Here is an 18,288-nt window from a genome sequence, read left to right on the forward strand (position 1 = left end):
AAGGGCGTAGGATTGAGTTTACTGTTGGGGGGCCACATATCAGAAACCTGACAGATCCGTAAATACTCTGAGCAAAGCACAAAAAAATGCTTTCTGAGCCTTTGTTTTCTTCTTTTTAAAATATTTCTTGGCAAAATAGTGTCGTGTTATTATTGCATGTATAATTGACATATGTATATGTTTATAATCGTAAGACGTGGGCAAACCACCAAACAAAATGGCTTGAGTCTTCTATCAAGCATAATGTCCTTCCAGGGCTGTATGCTCACTTTATCAGGTGACCACACTGGTAACTAGCAAGCTAAATATTCCAGTAACACAAAATGTATTAGCACACACAAGTGCAACATTTGATGTTTTATTGGTCGAAAACATTTAATACTGGTCAAAAATGCATTTATGTAGGTTGACTGGCAACAGAACTGGTTCTTTAATTAAACAACGTTCTGACATGAAAGAACCCTCACAAATAATGTATAAACAAATTATTCACTTTTAATATAAACCTTAAGTAAAAAAAAAGAAGAAAACCAGCTATTAAAATATACCTATATCCAGTTTGAAACTCTAATAAATCTAATAAATAAAATAAACAATAAGAATGTAACAGGTGGTATCATAAGGGGTCGTGCTTTCCCTGGGTCTAAGCCTCAATAAAAGGGAAGCTGGCAGCTTTATTGGGAGGTGCCAGTTTCCGGTGGGTGGCCAGTGGTTGTTTGGCTTTACATCCTCTGTGCATAGCTTGTGGTAAGTTTGGAGAATTGTTTTTAGATTGTTTTAAACAGTTTGTGTGTGCTGATGTGTGGTGTATATTTTTTTATAACAGGGCCACACAATTTTAGAATAACAAAGATTGAAGTGGGATTGCCCGGGCGTGGGGTTCGACGCCACAGGGCCACACTCGATGCTTTGCAGGATTTGCCGTGTCAGGGTGTGGGTTTATTAGACACTACGGGTATGCAGTGATTTTGAGCTGTTTTTGGGGAGGTTTATGGTTGCATGCATTCAAGAATCTCACATTCTGTCTCGGTATTTTTGCATAATAAGTAAATGTTCAAAAAATATATATTAAAAAAAAAAAAAAAAAAAAGAATCTCATTACAGCGTCGATTCTTTAACCGTAAACAACTTGAAGGGGAGTCATTAATTGTTAAAAAGGGTTTCCTGATTTACTAGTTTCCGGACTCATTAAACGCATCACCATCCCATAATAGTTGTCTCTCATATCCATCCCATAATAGTTTCCGCCTCGCTAGTTCGCTGTCCCTCAGTTGGAACATTACCAGCAAATAGTTGCCAGAATAGTTGTTCTTTTCACCTCAGTGGAGCACTATCTTATCGGGACAGTCATGTTTGTGTATCATCGATATTTATGCGTCCATGAAACTGTAAGTTCGCCTCTTTAATATTTTTGGCTAGTTATGAAAAAGAGTCCAGTGCGCTGTTGAAATAATCTTTAGTTGTTTTAAACTGTTTAATTCTGAGTGTTGTCGACATAATATTCCTTATTATTACGATAACTATCATTGTGAAATTCTTATTATTCTTAATTGCACCTGAGTTAGTTTTTTATTTATTTTTTTTTAATTGCCTTTTCCGAAAATACCAGTTTTGCATTTAAAGACCATCGGAATTCTAAAAATTCCCGTAACTATTCTTTAGTTAATGGGGCGTTCAGGGACACTTGGAATTTTCTGTATTTGACGAGAATTCACCAGAGATCAATATTTCTTTCTAGTATGCTATTTTAGTTCATGCAATAACTCTTTACACCATCCTGGTTTTATTTCATATTGGATACTTGAACATTTATCTGTGCTGTTAGATTATATATGGTATATAATTTATTTGATCACTTATTGTCATTTAGTTCTCTTTTTGTAGAAACCATAGACTTCATTATAAACATAACCCTCATCCCAAACGTAATAAAGAGTGGCATGAGTGTAACTGACGTCTTTTCTCATCTGTTCTGGCCGGACAACCTGGGGAGATTGAGGATTTAAATCAGTTCCCTTATACAGTCCTTCAGAGGTCACAAGTTTGGATTATTTTCCATCACCTCTTTTACATTGATTATTCTCATGCTCTTACGGACTTGATGGATCAAATAGTCAAAAATGATGTACAAGCAGCTTCAAAATCCTCTAAAGGCTTGCGTGAGCAGTTCTGTGATGGTGTGAAAGCAGACACTCAGAATAAGACTAAGGGATTTGATTAATGCCAACCCAGAGTGGTCCATCCGTGATGTTGGAGGGGAGGCCATTATGTGGATGGTGCAATATGAACATCAGCCATCTAAACAAAACCAAGGAGGACAGCATGATGAACTGTAAAAAAACAACAAATAAGAATTACTAAATGCAACGAACACTTTATTCTAATCAATCCCTAAAAACAACTAAAAATCACTGCATACCCGTAGTGTCTAATAAGGCCACACCCTGTCACGGCAAATCCTGCAAAGCATCAAGTGTGGCCCTGTGGCATCGAACCCCACGCCCAGGAAATCCCACTTCAATCTTTCTTCTTCTAAAATTGTGTGGCCCTGTTATAAAAAAATATACACCACACATCAGCACACACAAAACTGTTTAAAACAATTTAAAAACAAGACTCCAAACCTACCACAAGTATATGCACAGAGGATGTGAAACCAAGCAACCACCTGGCCACCCACCGGAAACTGGCACCTCCCAACTAGCGGCGGGCGGATCGATCCAAATATCGACATTGGTATTGATATTGATCAATACCGGTGTATTGAGATCGATACTTTAGCTTCGGTTTCTCTCCTGTATGCAGTGCCGCGGTTTCATCAAAGATGCGAGCTGACTGTCTAAGTGCAGCTCCGGCCACAGCACAGAGCAGGCACACCTTGCTCCTCCCCTCTCCACGCTGTTTTGACATTATACTGTCACGTGACACGTAACATATTTTACTTGGGGGGGGGGGGGGGGGGGGGGGCGGAATTTGTCAGCGGTCTCAAACTCCCGGACCATGGGCCACTTCCGGCCCCATCCCCTACTTCCGGCCCACGATTTGATGTCAAAAATATAAGACAATTTGGCCCTTTAAGTTACATTTTTGACATTTCGCTTTCCCCTCCAATTAAGAGGAGTTAGCAAAATGTCAAAAAAGTAACTCAAAGGGCCAAAGTGTCTTATATTTTTGACATCAAATCACGGGCCTAAATCTTGCAGTGTGACCCCTTGTGATACCACCTGTTACAAAAATAATAACCAACAGAAATAAATAAGTGATACCTCTGGCATTTAATAGGCAAGTTATGTGCCTCACTAACAACAGAATGTGCTGCTGCACTTTGAAGCCCTGCATTTAATAATTGGCAGAACAGGTTCCGGAGCACTCAAAAGGTTAAAAAACCTTGGCCTAGGCAAAAGAGGCAAAATGTATTTTCTGCCTCTCATTTGCAGCCACAAACTGTTTGCAAACTGACTTCTTGTCCAGTAAATATTGGACAACTGACCATCCCAGGATTTAGATGACTGAAAAAGATTTGGTTTCTATTTATGAAAGTAAACTGACAGCAAGATGTTATAAAAAACCATATTCATGGCAACATTCCGGACAGATTTTAAAATCAAGTATTTTTCTCCTCCGCGGTGTAATTTTTTGCGTGGGACAAATGCGTCTGTCTCCAATATTGGGGGGGGGGCACCCCCCCCAGTTCCTACGCCTATGCTCATAGGGATCATTTTCTGTGGAACAAAAGTCATATAATCCCTGAAACGCCCCTTTCAGATTGGTCAGAAGCTGCCAACACCACCCTTTCCTGTGAACGACCGAACAGTTAGAGGTTGGAGAAATTGTGGATGCACATCGTTCTTCAGCGGGAATATCACCACTTTAATAATAAAAGGTAAGAGTTTTTTGATTTGTCAGAAACGTGACCAAATCTTCACTGCGTTTGCCGGTAGCAGCTCCTGGTCAACAGGAAGGTTAACCTGGAAAACAATACAGTTTTCTAGTTTGAACAAAGTGTGCTTGGGTTGAGCCGGCTCCCGTCGTTCACTTCAAAGACCCAGATCGTTCGCGACCAACCCATCACTACTGATGTGGGTGAAACGCTCCATTTACACGGAGATAACTGAGTACTGCAGAGTTTAAACGAAGCAGCAAATTTCTGTCGTGGTTTTTTTTTTTTTTATAATCAAATTATTTGACTTACTCGATGAATTGTTGCAGCCCTAGTTGAGTCAGTTTCCAGACCCTAAGTGTTATTTCAGTCCACTGCTGGCAGTGATGGTTCAGTGCATTTTTAACAGTGAAAAAAAGTTCCAGTGCTGCAGGAATGAAAAGTGTTTGTCACAGCCTTTTCCAACTGAACTAAGGAAACAAACATTTCATAAACTTTTGTTTTCAGTATGGAATTAAATCCCAGTTTAAAAGCTTGTTTGCATGTTGCAGGAAAACACCATCAGCCATGTCCTCCGTCAGCAGCTCAAACACAGTTTTTTGCCTTGGAGCTGTTCCGCACTCTGAGCCAAGCAAACCCTGCTGGGAACATCTTTGTCTCTCCTCTGAGCATCAGCTCAGCCCTGGCCATGGTCTACCTGGGAGCCAAAGGAGACACCGCTGCTCAGATGGCAAAGGTCAGCATGTTGTTGCTTTAGTACATGCACCCCACCATCAGCTGATCACATTTCTACATCAGAGTCTTGAGATTTGCTGCTGTGTTTGGGATCATTGTGCTGCTGCACGACCCAGTTTCAGCTGTTGCACAGATGAGTTCACATTTGACTCTAGAATACTTTAGCATGCAGAGGAGTTCATGGTCAGACGACCGATTACAAGGTGCCCAGGTCCTGTGGCTGTTAAACAAATCAGAATCATCGGCCCAGATGTAACTTTGCAAAGCTAAGCTGTGCTGCCATGTTGTTTCATGCTTCTTCTGCCACGTTCCTCTGAGAAGAGGCTTTCTCTTGGCAACCCTTCCAACTGAGCCATACTTGGTCAGTCTGTTTCTAATTGTGTTGTCATGAACTTGAACATGTCACATGCTAACTGAGGCCTGTAGAGTCTGAGCTGTAGCTCTGGGGTTTGTTGCAGTTTATCTGATCATTGCATGATCTGACCTTTGTGGTAGATTAGTGCAATACTGAGACAATTGTAGCATTGAGCTAATGCACACCTGAAAGCTCCAGACCAGCAAACTGCCAGAACTCCTTCTTTTACAGAGGAGCTCACACTTGCTGATGATCGGTTAATCAAGTGCATTTGATTATCAGCACCTGGCTGCAGCTTAATTCCTGTAGAAGCAATAAGGACATACTTGGTTTTTCACAGGATTGTAGGTGGCAAACACAGCCTCCACAAACATCAGGGGTTGTTTTCTGGGGAGCATGAAGCTTAGTAAGATTATGTTCAGTTTCCAAGAATAAACTTGTTCAGTTTCTGCCTTTGGACCATAAATTGTTACATTAGGACAATTTAGGCTCAGTGTCACATCCTTACAGTCTTGTTTTTCCTGATCCCACACAGGTCCTCTCATTCAGCTCAGGTGAAGGCGTCCATGCAGACCTGCAGAAACTGAACGCTGACATCAACTCACCATCTGCATCATACATCCTGAAACTAGCCAACCGTCTTTATGGAGAAAACACTGCCCACTTCCTCCCAGTGAGATTTCACATTGTTCATCAATTATTCTATTCATAAAGTTCCTCCTTACAAAGATGGGATTAATAAGTGGATATCTGCTCTCTGCAGACTTTCCTTGAAGCCACACAGAAGTACTACCAGGCAGACCTGAAGGCTGTGGACTTCATCGGAGCTCCAGAGGCGTGCAGAGCAGAGATCAACAGCTGGGTGGAGCAGCAGACAGAAAGTGAGAATATGAATCTCCCACAGCAGGAAATCATTTGATAACATCCTCAGTGGATTCCACTTAAATGTTGGTTTCTTTCTGTATTTTCTGTCAGATAAGATAAAAGAGCTTCTGAAGCCAGGAACAGTCAGATCAGAGACCAAACTGGCTCTGGTCAATGCCATCTACTTCAAGGGAAACTGGAATAATCGCTTTGATAAGGCAGACACCAAAGAGATGCCCTTCAAAGTCAAACAGGTAAAAACTGAACTGTTGGTCTCCATCTTTTACAAATATGGAGCTATAAATTTTCATATGATCACCTGGATTTCCTGTTTCAGAATGTGACCGTACCAGTCCAGATGATGTACCAGATGAAGAAGCTGCCCTACAACCACATTCGTGACCATGGTCTGCAGATCCTGGAGCTGCCGTATGTGGATGAGGAGCTCAGCATGTTCATTCTGCTGCCTAATAACTCAAACTCTCTGCTGAAGGTACACAAGCTAGAAGCAATTTTCTTTAAAAAACAGTCAAAGAAAAGCAAAAGAAATATGACAAAGAAATATTTTAATTGTGTTGCAGGTGGAGAATGAGCTAACACAGGAGAGGCTGGACGAATGGACCAACAGGAACAACATGGATGTTCATTCAGAAGTTCTCATTCACCTGCCAAAGTTCAAGCTGGAGGAAGACTATGAGCTGAAGGAGCCTCTGACTAAACTGGGCATGAAGGACGTGTTCTGTGGAGGAAGAGCTGACCTGTCTGGCATGAGCGGTGAAGAGAGACTCTTCCTGTCTACGGTGGCCCACAAGGCCTTTGTGGAGGTGAACGAGGAGGGCACAGAAGCTGCTGCAGCCACAGGTGGCATTGCGATTAACTCATTATTGGTACACTTCAGAGCAGATCATCCCTTCCTCTTCTTCATCAGGCACAATCAGACCAAGTCCATCCTGTTCTTTGGCAGATTCTCATCTCCTCAGTAAACAGAAGCAGCAGAAGAAGATGGTGGACCAGTTCAAATAAAATATCTTTAATATATCTAAAACAATATAAATTAATCCCTTTGCAGTGATGTTTTTCTAAAAAATTTATTTTGACTGCTGTTATGCTGAAATAATAGCTCATGTTACTTAAGTAACTAAGATGGCAGCTGGGTGCCATATAGTTAATATAGTTAAGGATTTTATATAATTCTCTTTTATTAACATAAGTACAGTTTACAGTATTACCAGTTGGAGTAGTTGCTCAGGAGAAAAGGTCTAACATTAGCAACATTAGCTGTTTCATAACATAGTCTACTCTTGTTATCTTTGTTTCTGTGGTTGAGGAGATCAACACATAACATACCGTTTTACCATTCTAATATAGCTTTGTAGGCCTCAGAGCATCATTACATGGAGCAGTTAAAATGTGTAAAATAAATCAATGAAGCAGTATCAAGTCTTCTGTTGTTCATGGTGAGTGTTGTCAACTTTTGAATAAAAATGGACACATAAACCCTGATGAGCTCCGTCACCATCTGATGACACTCCAGAAACTCCATCAGCTCTGAGAAGGTTCTGCTGCTGTACTTCATCATTACTTTGACCACCCCGTGAGGACAATCCCACACACTGATTACCTGGACTAGACGTAACAAGTCTATTATAACTATTATAGTCACTGTGGTGCTTCATTCATTACAAAAGCAATACAGTCACTTTATTCTCAGAGGACCACAGGTTTTGTTTCAGCTGCTGAAGATTCATCTGGCTCTCATTGATTTGCCCTTCAAGTCATCTCTTTGTTTCACCCAAATGCTTCTGAAACCATAACATGGTGTGCGTTAGAATCCTGTGTCAACAAAAGTGCCACATAAATATTTAAGAATCAGTCATGAGTTACTCGTCATTTGCCCATCGGTCCCCTCAGGACACACTGAGGACACAGCAAAAGTAGCGTGCTCAAATCCTCAGCCCTTCCCAGGACCTCTTTTAATGGGGGAGCAGAGGGGCCCTCACTCAGTGTACCCGCCCAGTGTGGGTCTGGGACCTGCTGACAGTCCCAGTAGTCTGTCAGGCAGATCATGCAGCAGCTGCAGCCACACAACATGGTGACAGATCCCTGAGCAGCTCTACACAAATGGAGCACCTGAAGTGGGCTTGGTCCACAGAGCCTGAGCCATCGTAGCTGCAGGAAGCTGTGCAGCAAGTCCAGCTGTGATATGTCCTCACTACTAAATCTTCCACAGTCTACTGGTATTATTGCATTAACGGACTACTGTACTTGCACTACCAACCCCCCCAGACTGATATATATATATATATATATATATATATATATATATATATATATATATATATATATATATATATATATATATATATATATATATGAGATAATGACAAAGCCAGCAGTGGTCCCCAGGTCATTTACGTTTGAGACCCCTGCTTTAAAGATTTCCATCCAATTTCTGGAGGCTTCAGGTGCACACAGCCCCCCCTGCTGGTCAAAACCTTTATTGTCATTTCAACTATTTGTGATGGCCTCTACGATGTCACACAGCAATGTCAGCATGGGAATAATCACTGCCAGAAATAAATACAACAGGACATGAGATGTTCATGTTCAAACTGTTGCAGTGTTTTCAAAAGATGGGATTGTGACTGCGCTTATGAATACTGTGGTGATGGTGACTTTATTCATCTTTATTAAGATTTTTTTTTTTCCACTGTGCTTGGACTCAGTCTGTTTCTCTCATTGGAAATAACCTCTCGGGCTGTGACGAAAACCTTTTCGTATGGTGCTGAGAATGCAGGGCTGTACAGGAAGCCTGTATGTGCTTGGACACATATGTACATCTGCCTACATGATATCACAAATGGGGTGTTGTTGTTGGACCTCAGATGCCTGGTGCACAACAAATACTTTACCTTAGAATGAAAACGAACTTGTGAATATTATAGTAGTCACACATTACATAATTGGCAGGCATGTTATCTGTGATGCTTCACTGGGAGAGAGAAGGTCAAAGTGTTGAAATACAGGGGAAACTCTTCTCCTTTTAGCAGCTCCATGAAAACAAGCCCCTCTGTGCCACCGCCAAACTGACCAAACTCCAACACTTGCGTGTATGTTCATAAATCACGCCTGCACTCGAACCTGAACCACCCGAACCAGCGAGGCTTCAGACGTCATCGGTGACGTCGCTCGCCAGTAGAAACGAGCTTCGTTAACGACACTCACGGTCCGAAACCTCGGCGCAGCGCGTCCCGTCAGCATCGGATTCTCGTGGCATTTCTCGTGTCTGCCTTCCTGCCCTCGTCATTAGCTCCGTGCAGCCTGACGCCGCTAACGGAAGCATTCACCCGGGCCTGTCCTACGCAGCAGGGTTTTGGCTTATCCAGGTAACTTCAGGGTTAACCCTGGGTTTTCTGTTCTACGAAGCTGCTTCATTTCTTACCGGGGTATACCGCATGGTAACTATGCTGTGATTAGATTAGATTAGAATAGATTAGATTAGATCAGTAATAAATATTTTATTTTTATTTTTGCTGTTGGCAGCAAACAATTTTACTGTTCTAACAAGTTTGAATTGTGTTTTTATTTTTAATATTTACTCCCAAACCCTTAAACAGCAGCGAGTCTGCAGCTGAGAGAATAAAAACTAAAACTGTCAGGCACAGGTTATTTTCCGAGTTTCAGTTTCAATTCAGCTGGAAGCGCCACCTTTACACTGAGTCTTTTATTTACAGCGTGTTTTAATCGCTACAGATTCTCTGCTGGGAGAACACGTTTATATTTGCAGCTTGTGCGTCACATTGTCACGCGTGTATTTATTTGTTGATTTGGAAAATGCTCTTGATTCTGCTGCTGAGTCACTTTCACATTGCTGGATCTGCAGCATCAAATTAATTTCACTTGGGAAACTGTAAGTAATTCCCACGTCTCATGGGGATCATTTTCTGTGGAACAAAAGTCACACGATCCCTGAAACGCCCTCTCAGATTGGTCAGAAGCTGCCAACACCACCCTTTCCTGTAAACGACCGAACAGTTTGATGCTGGAGAAATTGTGAACGCACATCGTTCTTCAGCGGGAATATCACCACTTTGATAATCAAAGAGTTTTTTTATTTGTCAGAAACTTGACCAAATCTTCACCGCGTTTATTTCCTAGTTTGCCGGTAGCAGCTCCTGATCAACAGGAAAAGTTAACCAGAAAAACGATACAGTTTTCTAGTCTGAACAAAGTGTGCTTGGTTGAGTCAGTTTCCAGACCCTAAGTGTTATTTCAGTCCACTGCTGGCAGTGATGTTTGAGTGCATTTTTAACAGTGAAAAAAAAGTTCCAGTGCTGCAGGAATGAAAAGTGTTTGTCACAGCCTTTTTCCAACTGAACTAAGGAAACAAACATTTCATAAACTTGTGTTTTCAGTATGGAATTAAATCCCAGTTTAAAAGCTTGTTTGCATGTTGCAGGAAAACACCATCAGCCATGTCCTCCGTCAGCAGCTCAAACACAGTTTTTGCCTTGGAGCTGTTCCGCACTCTGAGCCAAGCAAACCCTGCTGGGAACATCTTTGTCTCTCCTCTGAGCATCAGCTCAGCCCTGGCCATGGTCTACCTGGGAGCCAAAGGAGACACTGCTGCTCAGATGGCAAAGGTCAGCACGCTGCCACTGCATGCACCACATCATCAATGGTCAGCTGCAACTTCAAGCCCTCGTTGCAATATATAATATATACATGAAATGTGGTGAGTCTTGCCTGTTTCCACAACAACATCTCATGAGATGTAGATATCTATATTTTCCATCTACAGTCAAATGGTCTGTTTTCGTGTACAGTTCATCAGCAGATTTGAGAATAAATAAAATTCAGGTACAGTTCATGGTTTGGCTAAACATGCTTAAAAGTTCAGTTTTCTATATGATAAGAGTGCTGAGCTCCACCCACATTTCACATGCACATACTGACACTGCCATCATCAGGACACTTAACTTTAAAACAACAATATAGAGACATGAAAAAAGTTTTCACATGTCTCTGTGGAAAACCAAGTACACCTCATGAGTTAGTATCTTGTAGAACAACTGTAAGCATTTACTGTATGACTTTTTCAGTCCATCCATCCATTCACTTCCACTTATTCTGTTCAGGGTTAGGGTGTCTGGAGCCTTTCCCAGCTGACATGGGGCAAGAGGCAGAGTACACCCTGTACAGGTCACCAGCCAGTCACAGGGCCAACACAGAAGGACAGACAACCATCCACACCTATGAGCAATTTAGAGTGGCCAATTAACCTAACCCCAGTAACTACACAGAGAGGCCTGGGCCAAGGTAGAATCGAACCCAGGCCTTCCAGATGGTATTCTAACCGTGAGGCAGCAGTGCTAACCACTGCTCCACCATGCTAAGCATCAGTAATTGAAGTAAGCGTTTACTGTATGACTTTATCAGTCTCTCACATCTTTGTGGAGGAATTTTGACCCATTTTTTTTCCCCAGCACAGCATTTCAGTCAGGTTGAGGGTTCTGTGCTAGGACCAATTCTATTTACATTATACATGCTTCCCTTAGGCAGTATTATTAGCAAACATTGCATCAGTTTTCATTTTTATGCAGATGATACTCAGCTTTACCTATCAATGAAGCCAGATGACACACATCAATTAGTTAAACTGCAGGAATGTCTTAAAAGACATTAAGGCCTGGATGACCTCTAATTTCCTGCTTCTGAATTCAGATCAAACTGAAATTCTTGTACTCGGCCCCACAAATCTTAGAAACATGGTGTCAAACCAGATACTTACTCTGGATGGCATTACTTTGGCCTCCAGTAACACTGTGAGAAATCTTGGAATCATTTTTGACCAGGATATGTCCTTCAATGCACATATTAAACAAATATGTAGGACCGCTTTTTGCATTTGCGCAAGAAAGAAAGAGAGAGCAGATTTCTCCCATATTGGCTTCTCTTCATTGGCTCCCTGTTAAATCTAGAATAGAATTTAAAATCCTTCTCCTCACATACAAGGTCTTGAATAATCAGGCACCATCTTATCTCAAAGACCTCATAGTCCTATATCACCCCAACAGAGCACTTCGCTCTCAGACTGCTGGCTTACTTGTGGTTCCTAGGATACTTAAGAGTAGAATGGGAGGCAGAGCCTTCAGCTTTCAGGCCCCTCTTCTGTGGAACCAGCTCCCAACTTGGATTCAGAAGACAGACACCCTCTCTATTTTTAAGATTAGGCTTAAAACTTTCCTTTTTGATCAAGCTTATAGTTAGGGCTGGATCAGGTGACCCTGAACCAGGGGCGGTTCTAGGGGCGGGGCCACAGGGGCATTGGCCCCATGTGAAATCTGATTGGCCCCCTGAAGTGCCCCTGTCCTGTCACTTTGTCTGAGAGCAAGGATCAAATTATAGGTGGATGCAATTCCATGCCGAAACACCAGTAGCACTAATGAGCCAAATAGGAATGCTCAGCGTCAATAAAGCTTACAGAAGAAAAAGAAGATTTGAACGATCTTGCAGAGAAAGTTTTTTTAACCCACAACTGATGCCAGTCTACATTTTTGAGGAGTTTGTTGGTAATGATAATTCATAAATCCCTTTTTACTCACAGCTGTCACATAGCGTAAGTCTGACAAATATTAAATTAAGAAGCAAAGTTAGTTAAGAGTAACGTTAACTGAGCCTACTTGTGTTTGGACATGAATGTTAGCTTTTCACTAATTCATGTACTTCTTTGTAATTTGCATTTGTGTGTTAACATTAACTATAATGTTTGGCAGTGATAGAGAAGAATATGAAAAGAAAGGGTCGGTCTCAGGTGGGAATTCAGCAGTTTTTGAGCAAAAGAGTGAGTCTGCCAGCTGAAGACGAGAAGGGTGAGAGGAGGGAGAGAGCAGCAGGACACAGTAGACCAGAGGCTGGTCAAGAGCAGGACACCTCCAGTCCTTCTTCATCAGGTCAGAAATCATTTAGGGAGAGCAACAACAGTCAATGCTGTAATGTATGAAATGTCTGATATTGTTATTTAGTGAAATGGCACATAAGTTCACTGAATTCTTACACCTCATGGTGATAAGATTTACCATAACTGTAATGTAATGGCTTTAACTTTTATTGGTCCGTATATCTACCACAAATACTTGGCCCCTCTATGAATACTGTGGCCCCTTGATGGCCCCTTACTCAGAAAAATCCTAGATCCGCCACTGCCCTGAACCATCCCTTAGTTATGCTGCTATAGGCCTAGGCTGCTGGGGGGGTTCCCATAATGCACTGTTTCTTTTCATTCACCTTATTTACTTTGTTTATACTCCACTCTGCATTTAATCATTAATTGATATTAATCTCTGGCTCTCTTCCACAGCATGTCTTTTCTCTCCCCTCAGCCCAACCGGTCGTGGCAGATGACCCCCCCTCCCTGAGCCTGGTTCTGCTGGAGTTTTCTTCCTGTTAATAGGGAGTTTTTCCTTCCCACTGTCACCAAGTGCTGCTCAAAGGGGGTCGTTTTTGACTGTTGGGTTTTCTCTGTATTATTGTAGGGTCTTTACCCACAATACAAAGCGCCTTGAGGCGACTGTTTGTTGTGATTTGGCGCCATATAAATAAAATTGAATTGACTTTGACTGAGCCATTGCAGCACCTTGATTCTTTTCTTTGTCAGTTATTCAAATGTAGATGTGCTGCTGTGTTTGGATCATTGTGCTGTTGCATGACCCAGTTTTGGCCAGCTGACCGCCTCACATTTGACTCCAGTTCTTGGTGAGCTTGATGACTGCCAGGTGTCCAAGTCCTATGGATGCAAACCAAGCCTCACCCCTCCACCGCCGTGCTTGAGACTTGGTGTGAGATGTTTGTGCTGATCAGTGTTGGGGTCATTACAAATAGTGGATTACATGTTACTCGTTACTTTTCTTAAGAGTAGTGCTGTATTGGTTATATAAGATGACCTCAAATGCATTGTCATAATGATCAGTTACTTGGGCTACAGTCCCACACGCCAACACAAGTCCCTATCTGAATGAGGACGCGCAGGCGATCTTTTTGTTAGTGCTTATGTATAAACATAAAGCCGACAACACAAAGCAAAGTTTAAAACCAGCCCCAGGAGACTTTAAAGCAGTTGCCCCAGTGGTTCAATCTTAGAAACAAAAACAGGTAGAAGTGGAAGTACAAGCTCAACGTCTCATCACCGCTTTTCTTACCTGTTAAAGATCAGGCTCTGGCTGAGCAGGGACAGGCTTTTCCTTACAAAGCCGAGAGACTACTAGAGACACAATAAACTTGTTCAGTTTCTGCCTTTGGACCATAAATTGTTACATTAGGACAATTTAGGCTCAGTGTCACATCCTTACAGTCTTGTTTTTCCTGATCCCACACAGGTCCTCTCATTCAGCTCAGGTGAAGGCGTCCATGCAGACCTGCAGAAACTGAACGCTGACATCAACTCACCATCTGCATCATACATCCTGAAACTAGCCAACCGTCTTTATGGAGAAAACACTGCCCACTTCCTCCCAGTGAGTCTTCACATTGCTCATCAATTATTCTATTCATAAAGTTCCTCCTTACAAAGACGGGATTAATAAGTGGATATCTGCTCTCTGCAGACTTTCCTTGAAGCCACACAGAAGTACTACCAGGCAGACCTGAAGGCTGTGGACTTCATCGGAGTTCCAGAGGCGTGCAGAGCAGAGATCAACAGCTGGGTGGAGCAGCAGACAGAAAGTGAGAATATGAATCTCCCACAGCAGGAAATCATTTGATAACATCCTCAGTGGATTCCACTTAAATGTTGGTTTCTTTCTGTGTTTTCTGTCAGATAAGATAAAAGAACTTCTGAAGCCAGGAACAGTCAGCTCAGAGACCAAACTGGCTCTGGTCAATGCCATCTACTTCAAGGGAAACTGGAAGAGTCCCTTTGATAAGGCAGACACCAAAGAGATGCCCTTCAAAGTCAAACAGGTAAAAACTGAACTGTTGGTCTCCATCTTTTACAAATGTGGAGCTATAAATTTTCATATGATCACCTGGATTTCCTGTTTCAGAATGTGACCGTACCAGTCCAGATGATGTACCAGATGGAGACGCTGCCCTACAACCACATTCGTGACCATGGTCTGCAGATCCTGGAGCTGCCGTATGTGGATGAGGAGCTCAGTATGTTCATTCTGCTGCCTAATAACTCAAACTCTCTGCTGAAGGTACACAAGCTAGAAACAATTTTCTTTAAAAAACAGTCAAACAAAAGCAAAAGAAATATGACAAAGAAATATTTGGTTTGGTTGCAGCTGGAGAATGAGCTAACACAGGAGAGGCTGGACGAATGGACCAACAGGAACAACATGGATGTTCATTCAGAAGTTCTCATTCACCTGCCAAAGTTCAAGCTGGAGGAAGACTATGAGCTGAAGGAGCCTCTGACTAAACTGGGCATGAAGGACGTGTTCTGTGGAGGAAGAGCTGACCTGTCTGGCATGTGCGGTGAAGAGAGACTCTTCCTGTCTACGATGGTCCACAAGGCCTTTGTGGAGGTGAATGAGGAGGGCACAGAAGCTGCTGCAGCCACATATGAAGATCTGATTCTTTATTCCTTGCCATCAAGGGTACAGTTCAGAGCAGATCATCCCTTCCTCTTCTTCATCAGGCACAATCAGACCAAGTCCATCCTGTTCTTTGGCAGATTCTCATCTCCTCAGTAAACAGAAGCAGCAGAAGAAGATGGTGGACCAGTTCAAATAAAATATCTTTAAAACAATATAAATTAATCCCTTTGCAGTGATGTTTTTCTAAAAAATTTATTTTGACTGCTGTTATGCTAAAATAATAGCTCATGTTACTTAAGTAACTAAGATGGCAACTGGGTGCCATATAGTTAAGGATTTTATATAATTCTCTTTTATTAACATAAGTACAGTTTACAGTATTACCAGTTGGAGTAGTTGCTCAGGAGAAAAGGTCTAACATTAGCAACATTAGCTGTTTCATAACATAGTCTACTCTTGTTATCTTTGTTTCTGTGGTTGAGGAGATCAACACATAACATACCGTTTTACCTTTCTAATATAGCTTTGTAGGCCTCAGAGCATCATTACATGGAGCAGTTAAAATGTGTAAAATAAATCAATAAAGCAGTATCAAGTCTTCTGTTGTTCATGGTGAGTGTTGTCAACTTTTGAATAAAAATGGACACATAAACCCTGATGAGCTCCGTCACCATCTGATGACACTCCAGAAACTCCATCAGCTCTGAGAAGGTTCTGCTGCTGTACTTCATCATTACTTTGACCACCCCGTGAGGACAATCCCACACACTGATTACCTGGACTAGACGTAACAAGTCTATTATAACTATTATAGTCACTGTGGTGCTTCATTCATTACAAAAGCAATACAGTCACTTTAAGTGGAAACAATTGGAAACAAGAGCAACTTAGCCATTAAGTGGTAGGTTATGTAAAGTGCACGGAGGTTACCATCTTTCTGCAGAGTCAATCGCTACAGACCTCCAAACTTCATGTGGCCTTCAGATCAGCTCCAGAACACTGCACAGAGAGCTTCATGGAATGGGTTTCCATGGCCGAGCAGCTGCAGCCAAGCCTTACATCACCAAGTGGAATGCAAAGCACTGAATATAGCGGTGTAAAGCACGCCGCCAATGGATTGTAGAGCAGTGGAGACATATTCTCTGGAATGATGAATCATGCTACTTTGTCTACCAAGCTGATGGACAAGTCTGGGTTTGGCAGTTGCCAGGAGAATGGTACTTGTCTGCATTGTGCCAAGTGTAAAGTTGGGTGGAGGCAGGATTATGGTGTGAGGTTGTTTTTCAGGAGTTGGGCTCAGCCCCTTAGTTCTAGTGAAAGGAGCTCTTAATGCTTCAGCATAACAGTCCCTTCCTGCTCTTATTTCATTGTACAGGGAAGCATATGTCCATATGATGATAAACACTGAAACTGAAAAGCTGAAAGTAAAGACACGTATGAGCAAATTTGATGTGGAAGAACTTGACTGGCCTGCACAGAGTCCTGACCTCAACCTGATAGAATACCTTTGGGATGAATTAGAGTGGAGATGGCAAGACAGGCCTTCTCGTCCAACATTAGTATTTGACCTCACAAATGTGCTTCTGGAAGAATGGTCCAAAAATTCCTATAAACACACTCCTAAACCTTGTGGAAAGCCTTCCCAGAAGCTATTATAGCAGCAAAGGGTGGGCCAACATCATATTAAACCCTATGGATTCAGAATGGGATATCACTCAAGTTCATATGCCTGTGAAGGCAGATGGGTAAATATTTTTTGCAAAATATTGTATATAATATATAATATTGTATTGCTTGAGGAAATAACTGACCCTGATTCTGACCCTGAAGATCAAGAAGGCCGTCATGGAGAAGAAGACTGGATGCCAGAACCAGGGAAGCCTGGAAGGATGATAGTTGGCTAACAGAAGTGCAGCAGGGTGAGATACAGGTCCTGGATGAATATAAAGGTACAACAAAATGTCCATAACTGAGGCTCTAGAAACTGTCATAAATATAGGTTCACAGCTTTGGCCACTAGGCTGAAGAGACGCCCTGGAGAAACAGAGACCAAATGATTAAAAGGTCAAAGATCCATCCAGTGTATAGTCTCTGCTGACATCAAGAAATCCTACCAGTAGCTAGAAAAGGTCAACATAAGGATGGGCCCTAAGCACCAGATCCATAGAGCCAGAGGTCTGCCACGATCAATACAACCCAAGTTATAAGCTGTTCCAAGGTGCCCTAGAAACAGGCCATCACATAGTAGCAGGATACAAGATGCAAGGTAGCAGGACAGGAGTGAGTGGGTCTCTGCAGCAGCCTGTCTCTGAGACCAGACAACCTGCCCAACAGCAGCTTCGTCCCCCTGCAGCTGAGAGCAAAATCCTAGAGAGTCCCCCTTCCTCCAGGACCACCAACCCATCCCAAAAAAATTGTCTTCCCTCTTCAATTAGAAGGAGCAGCCCCAACTGCTCCAGGCCCAGTCACTGTGAAACTGCCCAGACAGTTTCAGTCAAATCAAACTTTAAAAGAAAGCACCTTGAAGAAGATATAAAGGACACCAGTCAGTCAGTGAAAAGGAGGAAGTCTGACTGGAAAGATGTGGGCGAAAAAAGACCCCCCTCTTCCAAACGTGATAGGTCAGACCAATAGCACTAAAAATGCTTTCAACAGCCCACATAAGAGGGCCAGAAAAGACCATGAAGACAGCTGGAGCTGCTTTTCCACTGACAACCCTCGGATAGATCCAAAGTGCAGTTGGGCTGAGGACCACCGCTGCAGGGAAGCAACAATCAAATCGTGAGCGTCATGACGATTAAGTAGAAGTGGGTGGGATGTTCCAAAAATCATCTCGCTCTTAAAGCACATGTTCAGGGAGCAATTCAAAGCAATATGTTAGTAGGTGAAACTCAATGTAATGCAGGTCAATCTAC

General features: G+C 42.3%; 1 protein-coding gene and 1 pseudogene across 1 annotated transcript; both read left to right on the forward strand.

The window, feature by feature from the left end:
• The first annotated feature begins 1,365 nt into the window (after positions 1-1,365).
• Positions 1,366-7,270, forward strand: LOC115778793 (leukocyte elastase inhibitor-like; annotated as a pseudogene).
• A 1,619-nt stretch (positions 7,271-8,889) lies between these two features.
• LOC115778794 (leukocyte elastase inhibitor-like) lies at positions 8,890-15,963 on the forward strand. Its single transcript, XM_030727115.1, has 7 exons — positions 8,890-9,220; positions 10,294-10,477; positions 14,210-14,347; positions 14,438-14,555; positions 14,650-14,792; positions 14,876-15,031; positions 15,119-15,963. The coding sequence occupies exons 2-7, from the start codon at positions 10,310-10,312 to the stop codon at positions 15,527-15,529; spliced, it is 1,134 nt and encodes a 377-aa protein (XP_030582975.1). The 5' UTR covers positions 8,890-9,220; positions 10,294-10,309; the 3' UTR covers positions 15,530-15,963.
• The last annotated feature ends 2,325 nt before the right edge of the window (positions 15,964-18,288 follow it).

The sequence above is a fragment of the Archocentrus centrarchus genome, chromosome 4 (genome assembly GCF_007364275.1).
Source record: "Archocentrus centrarchus isolate MPI-CPG fArcCen1 chromosome 4, fArcCen1, whole genome shotgun sequence".
Taxonomy (NCBI): Eukaryota; Metazoa; Chordata; class Actinopteri; order Cichliformes; family Cichlidae; genus Archocentrus; species Archocentrus centrarchus.

Bases quoted from the DNA above. Each gene is read 5' to 3' on its own strand.
- LOC115778794 (XM_030727115.1), top strand. From the start codon at position 10,310: ATGTCCTCCGTCAGCAGCTCAAACACAGTTTTTGCCTTGGAGCTGTTC. The intron at 14,556-14,649 runs GTGAGAATATGA...GTTTTCTGTCAG, and splicing joins GGTGGAGCAGCAGACAGAAA to ATAAGATAAAAGAACTTCTG. The intron at 14,793-14,875 runs GTAAAAACTGAA...TTCCTGTTTCAG, and splicing joins TGCCCTTCAAAGTCAAACAG to AATGTGACCGTACCAGTCCA.